Source organism: Marmota flaviventris, chromosome 17 (genome assembly GCF_047511675.1).
Source record: "Marmota flaviventris isolate mMarFla1 chromosome 17, mMarFla1.hap1, whole genome shotgun sequence".
Taxonomy (NCBI): domain Eukaryota; kingdom Metazoa; phylum Chordata; class Mammalia; order Rodentia; family Sciuridae; genus Marmota; species Marmota flaviventris.
The window spans coordinates 61,933,785-61,947,591 of NC_092514.1; the positions used below are offsets into that span (position 1 = coordinate 61,933,785).

At 35.3% G+C, this 13,807-nt stretch overlaps 1 protein-coding gene across 1 annotated transcript; it reads left to right on the top strand.

The window, feature by feature from the left end:
* The first annotated feature begins 692 nt into the window (after positions 1 to 692).
* Krt222 (keratin 222) lies at positions 693 to 9,046 on the top strand. The gene is made up of 6 exons (XM_027922521.2): positions 693 to 788; positions 4,128 to 4,256; positions 5,092 to 5,312; positions 7,436 to 7,512; positions 7,689 to 7,824; positions 8,411 to 9,046. Exons 1-6 carry the CDS (start codon positions 693 to 695, stop codon positions 8,637 to 8,639), a joined length of 888 nt encoding a protein of 295 aa, XP_027778322.1. The 3' UTR covers positions 8,640 to 9,046.
* Positions 9,047 to 13,807: the final 4,761 nt, after the last annotated feature.

A 13,807-nucleotide genomic window follows, 5' to 3' on the forward strand; every position in this document is an offset into this window, starting at 1 on the left:
TTGGCTTTACCTGAAATATGCCTTTTGTGATTTACCTCCATACATCAAAATCTGCTATCAGGTCCGCAGGCCACGGAGAGTTGCACAGTTGAGAGAAATAGCCAATCAGGTCTGTGGCTAATGACAATTGTCGATTTCGTCTGATGGTAACTTTTCCCAATCACTGTCAGAATATTTATGATTTACAACATACATATCCCAACGATCAACCACAGCCTTTCTGTTTAAAGAATCTAAATGGTGAGAAAAACCATAAAAGAAAAAAATTTAGCTATCCTCTGTGGGCCCAGATTTTATTTCCATCTTGGGAAAAAACAAAACAAAACATAATTTTCTGAATGTTATGCCCCATTTCCTTTCCACACAATGAATGAATCCCCCCCCCCCCCCCGGCCTTGCCCCCAACACGTGCTCAGGAATGACTGAGGGTCTTTTTAATTCCCTTGCCTTCGTGGAGATTCTGCCATTTCTACAATACCAGTGACAACAGGAACGCATGATGGGCCCCCTTATTGGCAAACCTCGATGAAAAAACCACAGGGATTTCCGAGGCTTCAGGAAAAGGAGCTCTGCGTCTTTAAGGCTCCCCGCGCGGGGCGCCTGCTCTCAGCGACGCAGACGGGGCAGGCTCTGCCGCAGCGACTCATCCTATCGATAAGGTTCAGTTAGCCAAGGTGGAGGATGGGAAAAGAATGGAACTGTCCCAGCTCCTCAATGAGATCAGGGCAAACTATGAAAAGCTCCTCACCAGCAATCAGATAGAGACGGTGCTCTCAGCAAGGCTCCAGGTAATGATTTCATACAGACAGGCACCTCCCAGGATAAGGAGACAGTCCATGTCTACCCAATTCCTGTCCCGGCCTCTCTGAGGTACAGTATTTCCTTTTCAATGCAGCATATACTGGGGAAGGAGCGTAGGTTTTACTGCAGTGGGACTGGAATGACAGGGGGAAATACTGTGATTGCACTGTTAAATGACCATTCAATAAATGTTGATCGATGCATTTGATTTTTGTGATGAATGATATGAGGTTACGGTCATTAATAAAACATGAGGTCAACAAGCCATAAAACGGTGCCCTCTGACCTTCTTGGGATGTTCTTCAGGAAGGATGCATTTCCAATAACCCTTCAAAGAAGAGTATGGAGTTATTTATAGAAATTATTCCAAGGATAGTCTTTTAAAGGATAGCTTTAGGAGTAAGAGTCGGTGGCGTGAATGCTTTCTGGAGATTAAAATGTTTCTAAAAGGTTTCTATGATCTTTTTAATGAGTTCGGTTTTATATTAGACTGTTATAAAGAGAAATCATCTGAGTAGGGAGGATGGCATTCAGAACCATTGATATAAACTCTGACAATCAAAATTTCCCAAATTTTGCTAAGGGACATTTAAGGGTATAGATTTTTTTGTTTTGTTTTGTTTTGCACTATCAGAAATGTTTATTTCCAATATGTTGGCATATTGCATGTGGCTTGAAATATGTATTTTAAAAAGAGAGAGAGCCAACTTAAAGGCTAAATCCAGATTTTACAAACTTACTTTTAAGATAACAATCACCTTTAGCAATTAATTAAGGTCTCAAGTCTTGAAACAAATATTCAAAAATTTGGAGATTTTGTTTCAGGGGTTTGTTTTGGTTTGTTTGATCATATCTGAGTTCAAATTCTATTTCAAACATCCAAATACATCAGAAAGTTTACTTACGAAGGTCACCAAAAGAGAAATAAATATTGCTAGGAAATCACAGGTCTTTATTCCATTAGCAACTCATTTTACTAATATAAATTTTACCTCTGGGTAACATTTTCAATCTTCATAAAGAATGATCATTACCTGAGTCTAAGCAAAGTCACTGAGAAACTTGATTTAAGTGTTAAAATAGTTTACTCACCTTTTACAATAAGAAGGCAAAAAAATATATTAGATGACAACTTCTTAAAATTATAAACCCAATAAGTAATTTGTTTTGCAAGAATGGAAAAAATATAAGTTTAGTTTGCAAGACTCAATGCTGAAATGAATAAATCTGAATAAAAAAGTAATTAAGTTTAGTTCAGTGTTTTAATATAAAAGTTTAAAGATTTTATTTCCCAAATTATTCAGGAAAGTCAGATGGAATGAGTTCAAAAAAAGCCTGATTATTTAATTATCACAAAATAAACACAAGATTCTGGGTTCATTCCAGGACAAAAAAAAAAAAAAAAAAATCATAAAATAAAGAAACATAAGCTATTTGGTTACCAATCACTGTATAATAAGTCACCCCCAAAACTCAGTGGATTAAAATAGCCATGGCATTCTGTGTCATGATACTGTGGAGTGACAAGGCTCAGTTGGGGAATTCTTCTACCACATTTGGTGTTGACTGGGATGCAGTGCTCAGAGCGCACCTGGCCTGAAACCACCAACGGGGCCTGTTTATGTGTTTGTCACTTTGGCCTTCATTGTTAGATTGGCTCAAGTTAGGACAACTGAGCCTGTGTCTCACTCCACATAACTTCAGGGACTCTCTCCATCTGGCATATCTACATCTCTCCAACAGAGTATCCAAACTTGTAACATGATGGTCCTGGGCTCCCAGAGTATAGAAAGGGAAACTGTCAGTGCTTTTTATGCTTTAGCCCCAGAACTGGCCCAGTATCAATTCTGCCACCTTCTATCAGTTGAAGTGGGAATCTCACTACCTCCCAAGCTTAGCTGCTGATTCCATACTCAGAATCCAAAAGACCAGGGACATCAGCATTTTTAATGCTTTTACAGTTCCAAGTTTCTTCACGTTCTATTTGGTAGTTCTGTTTGGTATGTGTTCCTTGCTGTATGGACTTTGCCAAGTTGACTCTAAGAACAAGTAACCAGCAAACCAAAAGAAACATAATGAGTTGTGTCCTCTAATGCCTTGCCCTGAACTTTACTTGCAGCCTTTCATTTAGTCCGATTTCTTTTAAACAAAATCTATTGTACAAATTAACTTTTTTAGTTTTAAAATGTATTTTCATAAGAACATAAAAGTTGTCATTTTGGCTTCAAACTATTACAATCAATTTGATGTGTTGCTTTTACTGTTCTTGGGGCCAAATGTTGAGAATTCTGTTAAAAGACACTTTCTTGGGCTGGGGTTGGAGCTCAGTGGTTAAGCGCTTGGCACACATGCATGAGGCACTGGGTTCGATCCTTAGCACCACATTAAAATAAATAAATAAATAAATAATAAAGATATTGTGTTCATCTACAAATAAAAAAATATATTTTTAAAAAGACACTTTCTTTTAATTCCAATATCAGCACCAGAACATTTGAAATAAACTTTAATATGTCATTTTTATTACTACCCCAGATACCCCAAATTAAGATGCCTTCTAATCAGATCATTTTGAAAAAGGTAAATGAACAGTGGGTTTTCTTAATTCATAAATCTATTTAAGAACCTTAGTGCCTATGATAACTTAATCCTCTAATTAATAGTAATATATTTTCCAGTAATATTTACTCCCAGTTTGTACTCCTGGTCCCAGAACTGATCCCATTTGGGGATATATGGCTATGTATCTGCTTCTAAAAAACAGGCTACAAGGGGCTGGGGGTTGTGGCTCAGAGGCAGAGTGCTCGCCTAGCATATGTGAGGCACTGGGTTTGATCCTCAGCACCATGTAAAAATAAAATAAAGATATTGTGTCCTCCTACAACTGAAAAATAATTTTTTAAAAAAACAGGCTACAAGAAAATACATGGAAAATAATCATTAGTTTTCAATAGTTCTTCCTTAATGATCCATAAATAATGGAAAGTTAAGGAAAAGAGGTCAAAGATTTAACCCCTAAAAGAGGGGATGTTTTTTCATGAAATTTGATGTATTTTTCCATACTTCATAGACTGTATTCTATTCAGAAGGGACTTTTGAAATCACTTTATATCAGAGAAAGCTGAGGCTCCGCACGCAATAGACATCGTCACGTTATTTAATGAATTTGTAACTAATCACAAGACACACCTTGTTAATCTAACCATTAAAAGAAAAAATGATTTTGATTTCTGTACATTTTTTTTTTTATCATTGCTTTTATCCGTTCCGTTTTCAAGAGCGCTCTTTGTCTTTGGTTGTTGTTGCCGTCGTTGGCTTTCTTCCAGCTAGAAGAAGATATCAGCAGAAAAATGGACAAAGATGAAGAGGCTTTGAAGGCAGCTCAAGCAGAACTCAAGGAGGCTCGACGCCAGTGGCACCACCTGCAAGTGGAAATCGAGTCTCTCCACGCCGTGGTGAGACCAGGGTCTGGAAGCAGCATCCCATGTCGGATTGAGACGGGGCAGAGGGGCTCAGCGAGGGTTCTTGCCCAGCATGCGCAGAAGAAGAAGGGAAAGGAATAATGCCCCTCACTTTACAGTGAGAAACTGAAAATCAAGGCTGCTCAGTTCTACCCTTGAGTGAGTTGATAACTGGCTGTTATCAACTCACTCAAAATTAGTTCACCCTGGGGCTCTCTAGAGGTCGAAATAGGGAATAGGGTGCTTATTAGCATCCAAAGTCCTACTAGTGAGCTTTTTAAATTCATGCCTTTGACATTTCTAATAGAAATATTGAAGCCTTTTCCTGAAATGCCTTGCATAAGCAATCTGCTCTGCCTTTGACATTGAATGTATTTTCAATACTTAAAGAAAAAATCAAATTACTCAGAGTGACAATAAGTTAATCACAATATAGAGGATTTCTTTTTGCCATAGGAATTATTACAGGATTTTTTTTTGAAATATAATAAGCTCTCTAGTTATGTATATAAAATATAAATATGTTTTAGAAATTTGGAATGTACATGAAGCTGTAGGATAACATCTCTTGCATAAATGAGACATAATTAATGCAACTTAAAAAAATAAATAAGAATAGAATAATGGGGAGGGGCTTGGTGGTAGGAATTGCCTAACATGCACTAAGGCCTTGGGTTTGATTCCCTAGCTCCAAAAAAAAAAAAAGAAAGAAAGAAAAAAAGTAAAGGAAAAAAAGCCACACACACACAATAGAATGAAGACATTGCAAATCAGATTTCAGAAACACATTTTGTGTCACTGATTCACTGATGAGCATCTCTATAAACAGGAAAGGGGCCTTGAAAACTCCCTGCACGCCAGTGAGCAGCATTACCAGATGCAGCTGCAAGATCTAGAGGCTGTGATTGAAGGACTAGAGAGAGAGCTACAGGAAGTCAGGCAGGGCATCGAAAGGCAGCTGCAAGAGCATGAGATGCTTCTCAACACGAAGATGAGACTGGAACAAGAAATAGCAACTTATCGCCGCCTCCTAGAAAAGGAAGAAATCAGGTACCTAATCTACATAGCTAGTGACAAGGGACCAGACATACAGAGCCACTTATGTCATTGTTGATATAGTCATAGAAATGAAACCTAAAATCAAAACCCATCATCACCTGGTATAGTCACTGAGTTCCTCCAGTAAAACAGGATTAATACATGCTGCAATGAATACATGGAAGAGCTATTTACAGCTTGCTAACACTAGGAACCCAAGAGCCAAAATCCGCCATTGAAAGGTCAAACAGAACAAAATGCAAACAATTCCTGATCAGTACTGAAATGATCTTTCTTATTTCTCTTTTTAATTACTGTTCATCTCTTTTAATATTAATTCTATAAACCATCCACAAAGAAATTTTGGAAGTCACATATTATCACCACAACTCCACCCAAAGGGCCCACTCCCACAACACATTAAATACCAATAATAATAATAATAATAATGTAATTATAAGACAACCAAGGAAAGGAAAACTTTTTGGAGCCATGATTTAGAAGACTTCCAGATGTCCTGAGAGGAAAAGGCTCCAAAACAGGAATTCTTATTTATTCATACAATATCACTAATGAGGTCAAATATCTTTGAACATGGTATAACCTCCAATTCTCCATGTTCTCATAAAAATAAACCTTTAGCGGGATGTGGTGGCCACACCTGTAATCCCAGCAGCTCGAGAGGCTGAGGCAAGAGAACCACAAGTTCAAAGCCAGCCTCAACAACAGCAAGGAGCTAAGCAATTCAGTGAGACCCTGTCTCTAAATAAAACATAAAGTAGGGCTGGGGGTGTGGCTCAGTGATCTAGTGCCCTTCGGTTCATTTCCTGGTAACACCCACCCCCACCCCCTGCAAAATAAATAAATAAATAAAAGGCTGGAAATGTGGCTCAGTGGTGGAACACCCTAGGGTTCTATTCCCAGTACAAAAAAAAAAAAAAGAAGAAGAAGAAATCTTTGTTCCTGCTTGTTCAGAATTCTGATTCCTCTATAAAACTAGATGAAACAACTTTGGCCCATAAGTTTTGACATTTATTTAATCCTTCAAAAAGCATTAATGAGCTCAGAAATATATTGCTTACTAGCAGTATGACTTCGAGGAAGTTACTTAATCTGTGCTTTAGTTTTCTCATCTGTAAAATGAGAATAATACCTACTTTATAGGATTTCTGTGAGGATTAAATGAGTTCATGTGTGTCAAGTGCTTAACTGGCACACTGTAAGTGCTAATGTAGATAGAGATAGACAGAGTTTTATATAAAGTTTTATACACATATAAGCAATAATACATATGTTGTTAGGTAAAAAGAACAGTTTTGAATTTTATTTAAGTCCTAATCATTCAAGATGTTGCCAAATTGCTCTTTAGTATTTATTTCTATAATGTGATTTTCTAAAATTTAATCATTCTAGCTAAGCACAGTGCACATTCAGGTAATCCTAGCTATCAGGAGGCTACAACAGGAGGATGGCAAGTTTCAGGCCAGACTCCTCAACTCTGAGACAGGGTCTCAAGTTCAAAGCCAGCCTCAGCAACAGCAAGGCGCTAAGCAACTCAGTTTTTTGAAATAATAATGATTTTTTTAAGTGATGGGGGTGTAGCTCAGCCATAGAGCTCTTGCCTAGCATATTTAAGCCTTTGGATCAATCTCTAGTGCCAAAATCTTTAATGCTATACTTAAGATGTACCAAAAAAATCAAGAAAAGTATAATGAACACCCATGTACTACTTCCCCCAGTTTAAGAAGTATTTCCAATGTTGTTGCAGTTCCCTGGACACCTACACCATATCCCCCAATCTCATCCTCTCCCCTCTGCTTATCCTGATTCCTGAATTTGATGCTTATTAGTCTCATATATTCCTTTATAATAATTCGTTTGTATCCCTAAACAAAGTATGAAATTGTTTTACATGTTATTTTGATCTTTATAAAATTAGTTGCATTTTTTCTTTTTTCATGCAACATTATGCTTAGGAGATTCATCCACAGAGATACAGTATAGCCTTCATTCACTTATTTTCATGGTCATATATTGCATTCATTGTATGATATACAATTTATCCACTTTCCTATTTGTTTCAATTACTTGTTAACACAGTGTTGCTCCTATAATACAGTTCTTTCCAATTTCAGATATTATGGTTGTATCCAAGGTGGGAAAAAAGATCAAAAACCTACCACCAGTAAAGTTGGTTTTGTTTTACCTTCAGGTGAGTTTCTTATATAAATAAACTAAGTTGAAAAGTAAGGTGCTATGTATAGGGATTATAATGAAATTAAATACTCCAAAGTAACAAAAGCAAGTAATATTTTAATAAAACTATTAATTTAATTGTGAATAGTATGTTAACATTGTAATTTAATGTCATAAATAACATTTTTACAGCCATTATAAATGAAATATCTTTTTCAACAAAACTCTCACAAAAGTATGAGGATGAAAAAGTGGAAACAGTGACCAAACAGGCAATATTAAATGGAAATATTGTGAAGGAAAGCACTGAAGCTCATGGCACTATTCAGTAAGTAAAATAACTTTCATGAAGAAATAATAATAAACATATGTAAAAAAATTAACTTCCATCAAACAATCCCAGCAATTAATCTTATTTTAATGTTTCTAAACATACTTTTAATATCCTAAGATTTTTAACTGTACATAAATACAGTATATAAAGACTTCTTTGTACATAATATGTACATAAAAACTCAGATGAGCTGGGTGTGGTGGCACATGCCTCCAGCAACTTGGGAGGCTGAGGCCAGCCTCAGCAGCAATGCCTAAGCAATTTAGTGAAAACTTGCCTCAAAATTTAAAAAAAGGGCGGGGGGGGGGGGGGGGGGGCTGGGGATGTAGCTCAGTAAAACACCTCTACATTCAATCCCCAGTACAAAAAAAAAAAAACCCTCAGAGATAAAAGAGTATGCAATCAATTCACCATTTCTTTTCAAAAAATATACAAATTACTTGATTTCTTTTTCATAGTATGGAATACATATTTTATATATATATATATATATATATATATATATATATATATATATATATATATATATGTTTGTATATTCATACTTCTTCCTATAGAATGGTTCACTTTATCATTTCAGGACAGAGAAAGTGGATGAAGTTATTAAAGAATGGGAAGGTTCCTTCTTTAAAGATAACCCTCGATTAAGGAAAAAATCTGTTTCTCTTCGGTTTGATCTTCATTTAGCAGCCACTGATGAAGGCTGCTTACAGACTAAGCAGGATAATCTGCCAGACATAGAAGTCAGGCTCATCATGAGACGATCATGCAGCATCCCCTCTATCAAACCTCCGTCAGCAACTAGTTAATCCAATGATTTGAATTAACATTTGATTTGCAAATGATACTAGGATGGACCAGGGTGTGCCATGCTAACCCCTTCTGTCCTAAAATGTAAGTTATTAAGTGTATATGGAAAATGTTATGATCCATGTGTGATTGTGATTCTCTTCAGAAGAGCACACACACACATTAAGGGGAAAAAATTTCTGAATCCATTTATGGGTATGCTTTTTAGAGAGGGAGAACCTAAAAATAAAATCAGAAATTCAGTTTGGGTTCTATTTTATTTATTCTCTAAAGTCTTCTCTTTCCCTGGAAATTTTATTAGAGATTGTTTGAGTGTTTACTTGGCTTAGTTAAGTCTGTAATGTCATTCAATGGCAGAAAACTGTAAGGAAAAAAGAATAATTGGTTTAAAGATGACTGTATTATGTAAAGGGTCACACTGAGTTATTCATTGTTATTCTATGTCTGGCTAAAACAAAAAAGGTTGTTCTAATTTAAAAAATATATATATATAAGCAGACTTCTAAGGGGAGGCTCACTAGTCACTTCAGATTTTTCCTTTTGAGACAATCATTTGGACACTTAAAAAAATAAGAAAAGTTATTTTCCATGAGCAGTTTTGAGAAAACTATAGAATGTACCACAAGGCTATTTTGATGACTGAATAAAATTAATTTCTACATCTGAATTTTTTTGTAATCAGGATTGACTTTCAGAAGAGTTACTTTATTAAAAGGACTTTAAGGGTTTGGTCCTTTCACCAAAAAAGAAAAGAAAAGAAAAAGAAAAAAAATTCAGAAGGTTTATTGTACAAAGCATGAAAAACAACTTGAAAAGGTGATTCCTGAAGTTACTAGAACAGTCACCCAACCTCTCATCTCAAATTTTACAACCATAAAGTTAAATGGGATTCAAGAGTTTGCTCTGAGCCTTAGAGACGATACTATACGATGTAATATAAATTTCTTGCAGTAATTTATGTGAACTAAGATAACAATATTGTTATCTAAGGTAAAAGTGTTTATAGGATTTGTTTTTAAATTGTTCAAACTGTCATAAATATGAATAGAAAATATATTTGTGAAAGTGAAGTATCATTGCAAAGTTTTTAAAACAACCTAAATTGTTTGATACAGGTATATTTATTAAGTCCTTAACTAATAAATACCTGTTTTAAAACATTAGAAATTTATAGGCTATTAATTTTTTTCTAAGCAGAAAAAAAATGGTTGAATACAACTGACAGATGTTTTTCCAGCTAAAGTATCGTGTAAGGGCTACAGCTATGTTAGCATTTTAGTACAATCTTTAAAATCAATCTCTCTCTCTCTCTCTCCATTAATATATATGTATGTATATGTGTATATATATTTATATATATATATCAGTAAAATGTGTTTTAAACAGAAGAAAATTATGTTAAATAATCTTTTAATCTTTAACATAATACAGAGATACATTTTAAATTTTCTTTCGACAACTTCGGATCCTTTTAGCCTGTCTTATTCTATTTAGTGAAAAGAGGTTTTTTTGTTATTGTTCTGTTTTGTTTGTTTGTTTGTTTGTTTGTTTTGTCAAGACTACAACAGCATGTTAAGTGCTCATTCTTGCATAAGCATCTGACCTAAAACTCACCCTAAACATAAAAATGTTTCATTTGGGCTGGAGTGTAACTCAGTGGTAGAGTGCTTACCTAGCATAGGGGAGGCCCTGAGTTTAATCCCCAGCAGGACAAAAAAAAAAAAAAAAAAAAAGTTTCATTCAATATTAGTTAATGTTATAAACTTTACTAAAGCTTTAAAAATGCAATCATATAATGTATTGTACTGAAGTTACTATACTAAGCAACAGTGACCATAATAAGCAATATACCTAGTATAATCTATTGCAGTGTTAAAACCTTAGTACTGGGCATTATGAATGTAACTGTAACTGCTTGCTATAGTAATTCTCCTATGCAACTAAATTGTGTGTATAACACGTACATTTTAAAAATACAGTATTTGTATTTATAATAAAGTTTTATTTGCTTTGAGGCCTTTTAAAATCGGGATATGAATTTACCAAAGTAAATGATACCACTCACAATAAAAAATATTGAAACATGAACTCCAAAGCTGCCTTGTATTGAGTTTGATACATCCTTCTTTTAATTCAAAGATACTTCTACATGATTAAGCAAAATAAAGAGAGTGCACTCACTTGGGGAATAAAGAAAACTGGAATCATAGAAGATAGATAATGGTTTTTAACTTGTTTTACAGAAGATAAATTAAGAATAGTATGCTGATATTTTATGCTAAGAAAAAAAATCAAAATAGTCACACAATTCTGGGGAAAATATAATAACAGTAGCCACAATTTTTAAGGTGTTTATCCTCAAATCCAGGTATTGTGTTCAGCAGAGTCATTCGCAGTCCCTCATCCTTAAAACAATCCTACAAAATAATACTACCCTTGTTTTATAAATGAATAGAAATTAATATTCCTCAATCTCTCAGAAATCTTTCAAATGCATGTTTCCATAATGAAATGCAAAAATAAAGAGTAATTCCAGCTACTTAACAATTGTAGGATCCTGGCCCTGGCTCTGACACTAACAATGTAAGAGGAGTGTCCATGCTAAATTCCCTACGTCTCAGTTTTCACACTTGAAAATCAGGAAAAAAGGTGATGCTTAGTAATAATCTCTATCCTGACTGCCTCACAGTTATTTGAATTAATATACACATGAAAATATTTGGTAAAGCACTGCTCAAATGTCAAGTACCATTTGAACAAAAGTTGGTTCTGCTAGTAAAGAATTTGTGAGGAAATTATAGCTGACAAAAAAATTAAGTAATAGTTTAAAACACTATCAATAAAGATAATATTTTTGAATCTTTGCTTCCAAAAGGATTATTCTTTCCAAGTAAGTTACCCAATTTGAACTGTTTCAACTATGATAGTTTTTAAAATACAAAAATGTACTGTGGGGGCTGGGGATGTGGCTCAAGCGGTAACGCACTCGCCTGGCATGCGTGCAGCCCGGGTTCGATCCTCAGCACCACATACAAAAGAACATGTTGTATCTGCCGAAAACTAAAAGTAATTAAATAAATATTTTTTAAAAAAAATGTACTGTGAAGATTGTGAATGATTATTATATTATTTTAAGCCACTAAGTTTTGGGATAATTTGTTACGCAATAATGTACAAGTAATACTGCATATAAGCATTTTGCTTATTGATAGAAATTTTTATAGTGTCAAAGTTTATAGTTTTCCCTTCAATTTGTTTTCTTAACATGGGTTTTTACATTTTTTTAAAAAAAACTCAAGTAAAAAATGATTAAATTAGTTTGAAAGTTTCAAACGGAAACATATTATGGCACAGGGTCTAAAATTAAATTTCAAATTGCATATATATACACATGACACAAATTATCAGCACATGAAATCAAAGGAAAGTTTGTTCAAAGAGCAGAATTTGGTTCTATGTTTATGAGGATATAGCCGGCATGTACACACAGGTTGCCAGTCAATATTCATGGATACACTGCAAATAAAGATTTTGAAATGAGATTATATATACACATATATATTATATATATATACACACATACACACACACACACACGTGTGTGTGTGTGTGTCTTAATACGAGACTTTCCAAGTTGTCCTCACACACTTAAGACTCTAGGCCAGGGTTGCTGTAAATTTTCTGTAGAATATCAGATCACAAAGATTTTGGGCTTCTCTGGTCAGAAGATCCCGTAGCAACTCTGCCCTCAAAGCTGCAATCATCCATAGACAATATATGCAAATGATGGGTGTAGCTGTATCCAAATAAAATTTTATTTGCAACCTAGGTTTGGCCTAAAGTGATAGTTTGTCAACCCTGGTTAGGGTTGAGTGGTAGAATGCTTGCCTAGCATGTAGTAGGCCCTGGTTTGAACCCAGGACTGGGGGGGTGGGGAGCACCATTTTGCCAACCCTGGCCTAGACCCTCAAAGCAATCAATTGATAATGGCCACATAGCCCAGATTCTCCAGTACCATCCTGTTTTCAAATATTTTCATCCTTTTACACAACATGAGCCAAATCTCATGTCCCAAATCATCAAGGTTATTTTGAGGCCAACACAGAGGTTGTAAAAGCAATCATACTTTGTCAAAATCTATAAAAGTGTGAATCACTCTGTCTTGGAAATCTGCTGGGCTTCAGTATTTCACAATTATTTATAGCAATAGAAACTGAATGCCCATGGTAGATCTGTCTGCTTTCACAGAAACAGCTGAGCAAAACTGTCTGTTTTACCTTTTTACCTATAACTAGACTTTTATGGACTATTTGACACAGGTAAAGCTCTGTTCTCCCTTTCCCTATTTTTAGGGAAAGAGTCCATTTAAAACACTACATCAGAGTTGGGCACAGTAGTACATGCCAGTAATCCCAGCTACTTGGAAGGCTGAGACAGGAAAAAAATCACAAGTTTGAAGCCAGCCTCAGCAACTTAGTAAGACCATGTCTCAAATAAATAAATAAGGACTGGAGATGTAGTTCAGTGACTGAGAGCCCCTGGGTTCATTCCCCAGTACTACCAAAAAAAAAAAAAAAACTCCATCAGAACATATTAAATACAAATTCCATGTCATAGTGGTTAATTCAACATCCTTCTCAGTCACAGTCCTCTTTGAAAATCTGATGAATTTATTAATCCTCTATCTGGAAAAAGCACACAAAAATCATACACAATTTTAAAGGGTTCATAGACCTCCTAGAGCTTACTCATGGACTATGAGGTATCCAAGGACTGCAGGTTTCTCCTTGTTTTCTCCCACTTCCTTTTTCTTTCTTCCTGCCTAGCCACAGTCCTTTCTTCTCCTAATTCTCTCTCCCTCACCAGCTTCTTCCCACAGTACTATGGAAAGAACTCAAAGACCTGGGCTAGAATCCCAGCTTAATTACTTATTGGTTTTAGCTTCCCTGACTTGGGGAAAGTGTGAGTGGTATCAGAGAGGAAAGCAGGACAAGTGCCTGGATCTTGCTGCCAGAATGAAAACTAAAGTGCTCAGGCCTAAAACTATAGGCTCATGGGAGGGCTCCCAACCTTTGTCATTATGTATGGTAACAGTCATGTTAATACTGCATCCCATATTTTCCAGGAATAGTCACATTTCCAAACATGGATACTATAGTTTGCATAA